General features: G+C 45.3%; 1 protein-coding gene across 2 annotated transcripts in view; it reads right to left on the bottom strand.

Annotated features, from left to right (window-relative positions):
- Window positions 1–13,257, bottom strand: part of NR3C2 (nuclear receptor subfamily 3 group C member 2) — a 294,426-nt gene that overhangs the window by 42,898 nt on the left and 238,271 nt on the right. For both annotated transcript variants that reach the window (XM_054562702.1, XM_054562711.1), the window contains exons 6-7: window positions 11,367–11,717; window positions 9,938–10,082 (exon numbers count right to left, since the gene is read on the bottom strand). In XM_054562702.1, coding sequence (XP_054418677.1) covers window positions 9,938–10,082; window positions 11,367–11,717 — 496 coding nt within the window. The remainder of the gene's footprint in view (window positions 1–9,937; window positions 10,083–11,366; window positions 11,718–13,257) is intronic.

The raw sequence follows: 13,257 nt of genomic DNA, 5'->3' as shown, positions 1-13,257 counted from the left end.
TATGAGCTTAGGGTTTGCGGGTGGAAGTGAGGGATATAAAACCCAAATCCTTGTTCTTATGTGATACAGTAAAAATGAATAATAATGTGGCTCAAATCTGGTCCTAGAAGGCTCTAAAAATACCAGTTGAGAACACACGTTATGTTTCAAGACACATGCAAGAGTGCTCTCCCGCTCCAGCCCACAGGGCATTGTCCAAGCCTCTGACTTCGTGCCCTGAGACGTGTGTCGGGGGAGGCAGCCTCGGGCCCTCCTTCGTTCTGTAATTAATCCACTCTTCACCTGCCCGGTGTTGCGATATAGTCCCTGCATCAACATTAATTTTCCTCTATCAAGTTTTCAGTTAGAGAAGAAATTCACTCCAGTGATTTTGTGTTTCATTGAAGGGGAGAATATTTTTAGTGGAGAGACCACAGTCCCTGAGCATGCTTACTGAAATAAAAAACATGCTAATATTAGCCACCCTAGGCCTTTTAAAGATAACATATGATCTTAAACTGGTTTTGACTATTATTCAAAATGAAAAATAGCTCCCTCTTGTTAGCCAGAGCAAAGGCTTGGACACATTTCTTGCATCATTTCTTGTCCACATGATTCCAATATTGTTATATATAGTTTAAACTGCACCTTCCATGGGCAGTCTCCTATTTGTTTTGCTTTAATTTCGTACTCTGTTGGCAATTAGCCAGCTTTATTAACTACTTAGGAAATTTCTCAAGTTCACGAAAATGCAAGAAATATTAACATACAGCGGTGTTCTTGAAGCAAAACTTGAAAATAAAATGCCACAAAAAAAATGAACCCTTTTCATTAAGTTCACATGCCAAATGCTAAAAACACTGTAGGGTTAACCCACATCACGAACCTTGCTTCAGAGCCTTGTGCCAGAAAAAGTCCTCATTAACGACCCAAGAGTGGTCACTGAGTGCCAATTACGTAGGAAGCATTTTGCTAGATATTATGGAAAAATTTTTAAAAGTATACTTTCTGTGCTCTTGGAGTTTATAGTCTATCTGGAATGAAATGTATATAAAACACATAAAGCACCAAACAAGTGATATGAAAAAAAGAAGTTTTTTGGGGAAAATCATTCTTGACTTTGAAGGTAAAAGATGTTATTGGAGAAGCAGCATCATCCTTTGGGTTGGACTTGGGAGACAGAAAAGAAAATGTCGGGAGCAAAACCACAGGGAGGGGAAGGCAGCACTAAGGCGAGAGAAAGGCCACTTTGGCTGGCACCCTGAGTTTACGCAGAGCAGCAGCAGGAAATAATGCTGAAAACAGCATTTTCCAATTAATTAGCTCGTCGAGCACCTACCACTGCCAGAGAGCGACCCTGGCGCCGGGGAGGCACAGGCGAGCCTGCAGGCCAGAGCCCTGCCCCCGAGCCGACGCTGCAGGGGCAGGAGGTCCACTGATGCCACAGGGAGGAAGCGGGCGGCGGGGTCTGCTCTAGGTCTGGTGGCCAAGCAAAAGCTGTGTGAGCAAGGAAGCGTGGAGCTGAGACGAGATGGCAAGGAAACGCCACCCTCCGGCGCAGGGCGAACACCGAACGTAAAGAGTTGAGTCCAGTATGAGCCCTGCTCCTTTAAAGTACCAAAAAGAGGTCCGCGTGGCTGACAGAGGGCACCAGTAGGTCCTCTGAGAGAACACGTTCAAACTCTACCTCGCCACTTTAAGTACCGCTTTCTTGCAGTTATACACAACCATCACAGAGGGCGAAGGCGTGCGGCCTGAGCCGGAGTCCTTAGGGGACACAGCAGGTGGCATTTCTTCATGAAGCCGGCTTCAGTTTTTGGCACCGTCCCAGCCACCCGCCCCCCACCACAGTGCGGGCTCCAGGCGCGTGCACTGTTGCATTCCCAGTGCCTGGAACAGCGCTTGGTATATTGAAGAGGTTCCAGAAATATTGGCTGAATGAAGGGACTGAGCGCACACCATGTGTCTGCCTCTCCCTGAGGGGCCAGTGTGGGAGGCGGGGGAGGCCCAAGAGAAAATGGGCCAAGAAAGGAGCTAGAAAGCCCCTCTCTGGTTCTAGCCTTCAATTACCACCCCTCTCCTCAGGGTCTCGTCTCCCCCCGGTCAGGGCCGGCGCTGGCCCCTGCCTGCTCACGTCAGGACCTTCCCGGGATGGGAGCGGCGATGCAGAAGCAGCACCCACAGCCACGTTGCCCGGTGCAATAGGAGCTTCCCTCCTCTCAGCTCCTCCGATGGAAACGTCTGGAAGCATCCAACTCCTTATCATTATGTGAGGCTCACTAAGGGAAGAAGAGGGGTTTACGAAAGCGTCGCAGGGACGCAAAGTGCAGCACAGGGAATAAAGGCAGGAACCCTGTACTAACTCTGCGTGATGCCAGGTGGGTGCTAGACTTACCGGGGGGTCACTTCCTAAGTTTAATATGGAAGTCTAACCGCTATGTGCTACGCCTGACACTATAATACTGAATGTCAACTGTAATTTCAAACATTACAAATTTTTTAAAAAAGAAAAAACAAAGGAAGAAAATAACTCTCGTTGTGGGGGACTGTACCTACCCTTGCTCTGCCCCCACCCCCCCACACACTGAGTGAATGATTATTTCTAGTTTGTAGCTTGTAAATCTCTTCAGGCTTCAGTGCACCCTCCCTCCAGTCCCCTCTGTATAGCCTCCTTTAGGTGACAAGATGTCCTCTGTACCCTACCTATGTGTAAAAGAAAGAGAATTCCATTCTGCAATGTGCCTGTCCTTTGCAGACAAGAATGGACTGCTTTCTACTTGTGACATTGTTTTTCTTTACTCAGGACTCGCAGACTCAACCACGTGCAGGGACTGGGCTGGGTATAGAGGGCCCAGTGCAGGGAGCGGGGCCACGGGGTGAGCCCCGGTGGATGGTCGGCACACGCCCCTCTGAGGAGGGCCGCTCCTCCTGTCCCGCAAGCACGATGCTCAGACCTTTGGGCTGTGCACCTCGGCCCTCTAGCTGCTGGTCAGGGCCTGGGCTTTCATAGGGCTCAATGCAGAGATAAGGTGCAGAGGAGGACTTGTTTCCTTTTAAAGTTTATTCCCCCATACTAAACCAGAAGGAAAGAAAAACCTACAGGGGGAATCTTAGTGATGGGAGAAGGAGGTACATGTGCATGTATGTGTCAGAGAGAGAGGGAGGTGGAAGGAAGGAGGAGGAAAACAGGAAAAGAGGGGAGGGGAGTGAGGAAGCGAGGAAGGGAAGGGAAAGGGCAGAGGTCAGCAGAGGCTGGAAACAACATGGAACAGTGTGCCGGTGCCGGGAGCAGAGGGGAAGGAAGGAATCCCGTTTGAAAGAAGCAGGGAGGGAACCAGGCAGGGAAACCGAGGCCGGGAACAGAAGAAGGAAAGCAAATGAAGCCAGTGAAGGGGAGGCTGACCCAGGCCGCATCTGATGCCCGGTCCCTCTCATCAGAACTCCTGTCCCTCACCCATCACTGACCCCTGCCCCCCGACCCTGCCGGACAAGGAGTCCATCCACAGAAGTCATCCCTGGTGACTCGGGAGTGTCAATCGCCCAGCCTCTGGACAGGAGTGCAGAGCATGCCACATTCTCACTCTATCCACCCTCAGGCCCCAGGAGGGCGCTGTGACCCCGTCCTGAACAAGTGACCCGGCCTTGGAACAGGCAGCCCGCGTGAGAGCCAGGCCTGTGGGCGCTGCAGCACCTTAGCGCCAGAGGGACCTGCAGGGCACTGCCCTGCTGGCGGAGTTGCTGGGGTGCCCGTACTAAGGAGAACTAGACTACAACAGCACAGCGAGCCCCCGCACGCCACTGGGTCAGCACGCCCCGGACACGACCTGACATGACTGACCGCTGCGTGTTACGCTTTCTCCAGGCACTGCATTCGCACAAGCAGCACTTAGCCCGACGATGGTGCGCACTGACTTCACCTTCCCTCTTGGAGACACGTCAGAGCGCTCAGAAGGAGGGGTGAGAAAGTGACCCTAAGGCTGACACCTCCTCTATTTTACCAACGATCTGTGAGCCATAACAATAAGAGGTTCCGAACTACGAAGGCAGTGAAAGGTCAGCCAACACACACTTTTCACTGGGCTACACCTTCAGACAGTATAAACCTGCTTGTAAATATACTTTCATTCTAAAGTACTGGCGGCGTCTGCGTCTTCAGAGAGAGCACAACACTGAGCCTTCATTTCAGAAGTTAATGAAAAATATTTTGAAGAAATTTCATTATGGGCTCAAATGGAAGTTTTAATATGTGTACTGAATTGATAAGAGATGCGAATATCTACAGCAGTGATCTAGTGTAATATAGGTAAGCTGTTTCAAGGTAAAAATGGAATACTTAATCATTTAATCCATATTTGAAAAGTTTATGAGAAAAGTTTTATGCTAATTTAAAGTATTAGCTGATACCTTCACCCTAATGTTTAATAAAAAAAATCGGAAAGAACCGTTTCCTTAAGTCTTCCCTACTCCCTGCTATTCCTCTGCTTCTAGTATTGCTAGTCCGCAGCGGAAGAGGAGGTCTCTGGGAACTCCCAGACATGTTTCACAGTTGAAGACAAACCCTAATGAGGACCCCCACGCCCTGCTCACTGTTTTCAACAGGGTGGTGCCTCTGTTCGTGAAGCAGAGGCGTCCCCACGTCCCAGTTCTTTACCATAAACTTCACCTCATAGTTAGAAAGGGTAAGTTAGAAAGCCCCTCTAAACGGATTAGCAGGCGGCTTGGTTCATTGGTTCAGTAATTCCTGTCTCTGGCAGGTAGTTATGGGTTACGTACTACGCCTGTGACTCAATGGTAGCTGCTGGAAACTGAAAATGGTTACACAGAGTCTGGGGTTCCAAGGAGGGGGTGCCAGTGAAACAAAGGCGGGGTAGAGGACAGAGACTCCAAAAAGAGAGATGTCGGAGCAGGTGAGAGGGCGCCTCCGACAGCCGAGGGCCAGTGGGAGGGCGAGGGAAGACCACATCCCACCTCCTGCTCTCAGCTCAATGGCACACGTTGCTCCCTCGCACAAAATGCCAGGGCACTTCCTTCGCTTTGGCGGAAGGGTAGCGGAGGCAGAGGGAAAGCACAGGGCTGTGCCCAGCGGGGAGGGAGGTGCAGGGCCCTGGCAGGCCATGAGTGAGGCAGGCTTCGAGCGCTCCCGTTCACGTCTCCCCGGGGTTACAAGAGTTCCCTTGTGGTAGCTGTACTTTTTTTTTGGAAGCCGGTTCTTTCCTCGGGATCTGTGATGTAACCTTCGCCTGTCTTTCCTTCTTTAACCTCTACCTCTAAAATGTGTTCAAAACTTGAACTTTTAGCCTGGGACTCTAAGTTTCTGACCTGTATAAATAACTGCCTCTTTCACATTTCCTCTTGGATAATGTTTCAAAGACAGTTCAACCTTAGCATGCACAAAACTGGCCTCCCTTACTCTGCCCCTCCACACCCTGGTCCTCCATCTTGTTCCCTATTCCAGGGAGTCGCCCCAACCAAATCCTACCTGACCCTTCAGGAAGAGGCCTGGAAGCCACCCTAGACAGCTACTTCCTCCTCCCCTCCCATCTCCACAAGAATCCAATCACCAGCAATTCCTGGTGATTTTGCCTTTCAACACCTTGGCATGTCTCTCCACAACCATTATTACCATGTCTTGCACTCAGGCCCTTCCTGTCACTGGGCCTTTGCATGTGCTGGTGCCTCTGCCTAAATCAACTCCCCTCCTCCTATACTCCCTTCACCTGGCTGACATGAGCTTAATCAATCCAAGGAAGCCTCTGATGATTGGATCAATCCTCCCATGAACTGCTTGCTCTCCAGGCAACTTTCCATTTAATACTTATCACAGTTATAACCTTAGGATTCTTTGAATAATTTCTTTCTCCCTGTTAGACTGTTATGTTCCATGAGACAGGGGCTATATGTATTGTTTTCATTTTTCTAAAACTACTGCTTAGATCGCTGATGCCAGCTAGTAAGCACACCTGAATGAAGGCAGGATGAAGCATGCATGTGCATTCAGACTTTAGCTGCAGGCCGTCCTCTGTCCCTCAGCACTGTTTCCCTAAGAAACGCAGGCTCCGTGCTGGCACCCTGTGACAGAGCTACCGCACCAAGCTCAACTTGCCCAAGAAGCTTTTTGTCAATTCCAAACGTTTCCTGGGAGCAGCCTTCCTGCTTCTGGTCCTCTGAAAAAGGCTGCTCCATGCTGTTCTTGCTAGATGAGGGCAAACTTACAGAAGTGTAGGTTTGGGTTGAGGTCAGAGTTTTAAGGACAAAAAACAACTTTTCATTCAAGTATTATATACTATCATAACACTTAAACTACTTATAACATTGGAAATCAATTTTTGTTGTTTCTCTTTTATCTCTATCAATATTTTTAGAACAGATAAATTCATAAAAAGCTTGTATGACCTCTTCTTTTTCTTTATGGCTTATTATTTCTTATTTCCAAAACTCTTTAATGACATTAATTCTCCCAGTCTTCAAATATAAGGTGCTTTCTCCTAAGTTTCATTTGTTAAAAAGGATTTTTACAATTTTGTACTTTGTTTGGAACCTGTGCCCTTGGAAACAGCACACAATTAAAATTAATTAAAAATTAATAGATGATACAAAAAACATAGGCAACAAAATAATAGGTAAAATGGGCTTCATTAAAATTAAAAACTCCAATTTTAAAAATTAAGAGAGTGAAAAGACAACTCACAGAATGGGAAAAATATACAAATCATGTATCTGATATGGGTTTAACATCCAGAATATATAAAGAACTCCTACAACTTAAGAACAAAAAGACAAGCAACCCAATTAAAAATGGGCAAAGGACCTTTCAATGGACATTTCTCCAAAGACAATCAAATGGTCAATAAGCACGTGAAAGATTGCCAACATTAGAGAAAAGTAAGTCAAATCACAATGAAATGCCACTTCGCACCTACTATGAGACATGTCAGACAGGAAGAGCAAACACAGTAAGATCTCCTTCATATGTGGACTGCACAAAAGACAAAAATACTGTAAAATGGTGATTTGTCAGGGGTCCAGGGGTAGGGAAATAGGAAAGATGCTATTTAAAGGGACAAACTTGCAACTAATAGACAAACAAGGCCTACAGAGCTAAGGCACAGTATAGTGAATATAGTCGATACAGTATTATAATCATTAAACTTGCTAAGAGGCTAGATTTTAGTTGTCCTCATCACAAAAAAAGAAATGATAATTATGTGACATGATAGAGGTATTATTGGCGCAATGGCAATCCTAGTACAATACGCAAATGGACCAAATCAACATGTACACCTTACATTCACATGATGTTATACATCAAATACATTTCAAACTCCCCCCAACACTTCTCCCCTATGAATAGAGCTGTTAAAAAACAAACAGAAAGTAAGTGTCAGCAGGGGTGTGGTGAATTTGGAACTCCCGTCACTCTCGTTCCATCGCTGGGAATGTCAAGTGGTGCAACTGCTGTACGAAACAGTTGTGTGGGCCCTCAGTAGTTAGATACAGAATCCCCACACGGCCCAGCGGTTCCTCTCCTGGGTGTATACGCAAAAGAAATGAGAGCTTCAAACGCACGCATACGCACATGCTGGTGGCAGCGATGTTCACACCAGCCAGAGGGGAAAACAACCCAAATATCTATGGAGGCCTGAATGAATAAACAAAATGTGGCCAATTCTCCTTATCTGGTAACGATTAACCAGGTACTATGTTCTGGAAAGTTGCGGCAAAGACTCAGTTAGCAGATGCTGAAGTGGTCCTCCTCTGGGAATTACAGGATTAGGTCCCCGGTAGCCACTGGTTGTAACATTTTCATCAACTGAGCTACCTACACATGATCTTGTTTTATGCGTGTTTCTGTTTAAAGACCCCTTATTAACAATACTGTTCATTCGTTGACACTGAGCTCACCGCCAACAGCACTCTATAACTCATTCCTGAAAGAAGCTTTTCTAACACCTGCATGCTCTCCCCAAGGCACAGCACAGCCTTCTGGCCCTTCGGAACACTAGGCGTCAGCAATGTGCGTGGGGGTCATTTTAAACAGTGAAATCACCAACAAAAAGCACAACAATGCAGAACCGTGGCACTAAACAGACCATGAAGAGGACACTTGTTTACAGCCTGGCAGCTGAAACGAGGTGGCAGCCTCAGCTGAAATTCCCGCGGCGGCGACTCAGACTCACCGTCTCTCTGCGCGTGCCTGCAATCAGCCCCCAGAGAGCCGTGAGGCTTGACTTTGGGGTTACAAATAAGTGTGGACAGAGGCGGATACACAGGCACAGAACCTGTAAACCATGAGGATCCACTGTATGTACACAGAGTGGAACAGCATGCAGCCATGAAATGAAGGTCTGACACACGCTTCAATAAGGGTGAATGCTGAGGACGTGCTAAGTGAAAGAAGCCAGACACAAAAGGACACCTACTGTAAGGTCGCAGTTATACGCAATACCTAGAATAGGCAAATTCATAAACTAGAGGTCGTCAGGGTTTGGGAGGAGGGGTGAACGTAGGGTCACTGCCTGCTGGGGTCAGGGTTTCTCTGAAGGGTGATGGACAGGACAACGGGTGCAGAGCAATGTGAGTGCGGCGGGTGCCGCTGCCCTGCGCACTCACAGTGATTACCGTGGAAAATTCTGTCATACATATTTTATGACAAAAATGTCTGTACTAAATAAAACTAAATAAGTCATTATAATCTTCTGTTAAAATGGAACGGAGACACCCCGGATGACACTGACAGAGGTTCTTATCTACCCTCACTTCCTTTTCAAAGGGAGACTCTCCTTAATATGTTTTTTTTTTGGTTGTTTGTTTATAAACCATATTTTAAAACAGGCTTATTATTTAATAATGTCAACTGATTATTAAGGAGAACAAGTAAATTAAAGTGTGCGTGTCAGTTCTTTGGCCTCACTTCACGCTTCTGGTGAACATTTTTGCAGCAGTACAGTTATTCCATGTGATCGCCAAAAGAAGGGTCACCTTGAAGACCAACAACTGACGCTCCTGATTTAGCCTGGAATAGGCTGTCGGCGGCACCCACATCTGAGCGAACTAGTACCCCCAGGTAGATGAGTACTGGTGCTATTTCAGTAGCTTGGTACTCTGTGTCCGCTCTTAATCTTTTCCATTGCTTTTGTTTCTTTTATCATCAATCTATTCCTCATCTGCTTCCTTCCCTACTGACAACCCCTATTTTCATATCTCTAGAGAGAGCCATCTGTCAGAGTATAGCTGTGGTTCACTTCATAATTCAAACATTCCTTTTTATTTTCTGTATTTCTTGACCCAACACTTACAAAGAAGCACTGCTGGATATAGACGGATGAAATGTGCTAATGTGGAACACAAACAGTATTAAAATGTAAACTTAACATAGGAAGGAATTCATGGCCAAAGAAAAACCTATTGCGATTCTTTCAATCTTTTAAGATGCATCATAATACTAAAAATGCTTCACTACAGAATAACATTTTGGCTTCTCTTAGGACTGTGAAGAAGAATGATTGTGATTGTCATGAAAACACATGGAGCAGCTGTATACTGTTAACAAAAGAACCATTATATGAATGTGCACAGAGACTGGCACTTTATACATTCGCATTTCCTAGAAATTAGACAGTCTTCTCAGCTGAAGTAGATACCAAAGAGACTGTTTTCTATTAATCGTGGCTTTGTACCAGTTAAGTTTTTGGAGCCAACTGGATCATCTTTCTTTTGGGACAATTCCCACATACTATTATGTGAGATTTATATGTACTGATTTATATAAACTCAGGCATGTGCATGATAATTTGGTAGAAAGTAATTTTTAAATTCTCAAATGATAGACTTTTTTTACTCTCAGAAATGCAAGTATGAGTGAATTCTTTCACAAACATACATCTGTTTAGAAATCATAGAAGAGCATAACAAATAACTCTGCAGTTTACTTCATGAAGGCTAATTAATAGGTACTTACTCATTAAAGACTAGGTCTGGTGCAAAGTAGAGAAATTGGCTGTTCGTATGTTTGTACGATCTCCAGCTCAAGGCAAATGATGATAGACACATCCAAGAATACTGGATTAGGGTAATTTGGTCCTCAAGCGGCAGGTTTTTAAATCCTGAAGAACAGAGCAATTAAACGCAGACATACACTTAGCACCGAAGCCCACTCCAGGAACAAGCTTAAGTCAGCCCCAAACAGCCGCCTTTCTCTGACAGACTCAAACCAACCCCACAGTCACTAACAGGGCGCCCATGACAGGCCTGGCCCTGTTGAACACTTCATTTAAATGCACCCTGATTCTCAATGAGGGTGAACTGCCCGGGAAAATAAACCTGGGGCGTTCAGGGCATTTTGTGGTGGATGATGGTCTAAAACCCTTGGTTGGCATGAAAGAATTTGTATTTACCTGTAAAACTTCTTTATCCTACTCTCCACAACATTAACATAAAGGATAATTTAATAACCATCAACTACTGCACATCTGCCATAATAGAAGATTTTACTCCTCTTGAGTTTGCGGTGGTTGAAAAAGTATTATTCCTTGCCTCCTGTGGTCTGGGATAACACCGGACTTCACCAAAGCTCTGAAGTGGGGTGAGCAACCTCAGCCCCGGTCCTCCCTGCACCCAAGCTTCCTTTCTGGGCCTCAAGCCCTTCTTTTTTCCCCTTTTTCAGGGTCCTATTTCCCAATGATATCATGCTGTTCTTTCAGTTGTACAGTTTCACCCAGGAAAGCTCCTCTTCAAAGAATCAGTCATTGAGCTTTCCCCGAACCTTTTCCTTATGTTGCTGGTTGGCCGTAGGTCATTTAAGAAACTGCTTTGGATAAATGAACGGGGACAATGTGATAGTAATTCTAAGTGATGTTTCTGTAGATTAATAGAGGCCTTATTAATAAAATTCTATACCATGAAAAAAAGACGAAAATGGGAATTTCAGAGACAATTTAAAGGGTGCTAGTTCATGAGGTAAGATGATATTCTTAGAAAGAACAGACTTTTAGGGGCACAATATGACTCAACAGATAAGTCTTGGTTTCCTTAGTGTGTGGTTAGATAGCCTTGGTTACAAGCTGCTAGTAACAGGCTCAGCCTGTGCTTTCACGACCAGAATGTATTTTACCTTGTTCATATTTCTGAGATGAAATTCTCCATTGCAATCCTCAACACAAGAACTAAATGATATATTAACAACAGAACCCTTAACTCTAACTCCTCAGGGAGAAATGGGCCCACTAACCAGGTTTCTGCTACATACTTCATTAATTTCATGTCAATTTAAGAATTTGCTATCGGAACTGCAGAGAAAGCTAACTCCAGTCACTGCTGGACGCGGTGAAACGTGTTGCCTGGACATGTCTAGTTCCGGACACTGACCGTGAAAGGAGAGGCAATCCTACCTGGAATTACCTTTGCCCACTTCACGACTTGAATCATCTGCTTGCCTGCCAGGCGGTTCAGAGTGGAGAGCAGATTTTCGGCGGTGTCAGGTTTGGAGCTGTCGTAGCCCGCGTACACAACTTCAGGTTCGATGTTCTCGAGGATCATGGCAGGGGAAGGCGTGAGTGCGCGAGAGATGGTGGAGAGCTGGGGGACCAGCGCTGTGTTGACAGAGGGCTCTTTTGCAGGCGCGATGTAGGTTGTCCCCTCCTCGGGGCTCTGGGGCGGTGGGGGCGGGAGCGGGGGCTGTTGCTGCTGCGACTGTTCCTCATGAATCCCTTTTAACTTTCCCAATTTCTTTGACTTTCGGGCTGTAAAAAATTATAAGCGATAAGAGCAAATTAAAATTATAATAGGGACACGCTACATTGGATAAATTACAACCAAGCATTGACTTATATAGGGTGGGGCAAAAGTAGGTTTACAGATGTTTGTATAGAAAATAATACAATAATAAACAAATAATAATACAAGAATAAACTGTGCTTCATGTACTCACGACTGTAAACCTACTTTTGCCCACCCTGTGTGGGTTAGTGTGCCTGCCTTTCCGCTAAGGACTCGTGATGCTAACAGAAAAAGTATCTTTTTAATATTTTTCTAAAACCAGACACTGTCCCAATGTTTTATATAAATTAACCAATTTAACAATTTTAGGATTAGGTGCTGTTCTGACCCTCATTTTATAGAGAACAAATTGAGACCAGAAAGGTTAAGGAATCTGTCCAGATCACACAGCAAGTATCCGGTAAAACAGTGATACAAGATCAGAGGAAAGATAAATCATCCATATGCTAATAAATTACACAGGCCTCACCTGAATCTTATGCCACTAATTCCCACTTATCCACCAAAGAGAAGGCAGGCGTTCGGATGGCCTGACTGAGCTGGCCACCTAGGGGCCGACCCTGCTCCCTCTCAGTAGCTCTCCCTGGCCCTCTGACCCGTTCTCCTTTGCTGCTTCTTACTCTTCTGTTGCGGTCCCTGCACAGCCACTTGCTTGTGCAGAGTAGTTATTTTGTGCAAGTGCTGCTAGCCCTCATCCCCAGCTTATTTGTGAACTGCAGAAGCACGAAAATTGGGTGTCCCCCTCTTTCATAGCCCCTGTGCCACCTTGGTAAACACTATACCCAGCAAAGCCGTCTCTGGATTTCCCCTGTATGAATGGGAGAGCAATCGGCCCCATGGCAACATAACAAATGGGAAGAAATTAAATATCTGGATGGTTCCGAACTGGACAGGAACTGATGTTACAAAAAAGTTCAGGTACACCGATACACACAAAATATAATCTTTAATAATCTGTTCCACTCTATATTTTTAATGTAAGTAAGCAATTCACATATCATATAGCCTAAAACTTTAAAAAACCATAATACTACCTAAGAATCCCACTTTAGATTTTTAGGAGAACATATTATGTGCAAGTGGCCATAAGTTCTGATGCACCCAGAACAACCCTGGTTTATGCTTGTCTCCCCAGCCAACATGATTACCAATAGTGCTTGTTTACTCCTAAAAGTGCCAGATTTGGGTCAAAAAAGAAATACTGTATTTATCTTAGTTAAAACCAAAAGAAGCGGTACTAACTTTAATAACAACTGTCTTTCTTTCACACTCCTCTCAAAGGCTATGAAAAGAGATCATGGAAAATGAAAGAATGATGAGGAGGAAGGGAATGCTGGCAGGTAGATGGGAGGGTTGGGGGTGGGTGGCAGGGGGTGGGGTGAGGGACAGATGGACAGACAGGGAAGATTAATCACCGTACAAAAAGAAGAGAAAGCCCCGAACTTAGGGCTATGGTAATAACTCACATTGTAATTGTAATGTTTTCCATTTTTAAAAAGCATT

Source organism: Pteronotus mesoamericanus, unplaced genomic scaffold, assembly GCF_021234165.1.
Source record: "Pteronotus mesoamericanus isolate MK-2021 breed Mesoamerican mustached bat unplaced genomic scaffold, CSHL_Meso_final contig_163, whole genome shotgun sequence".
NCBI classification, from domain to species: Eukaryota; Metazoa; Chordata; class Mammalia; order Chiroptera; family Mormoopidae; genus Pteronotus; species Pteronotus mesoamericanus.
The sequence above is the reverse complement of the archived record's forward strand: the minus strand, read 5'-3'. Positions and strand labels throughout refer to the sequence as shown.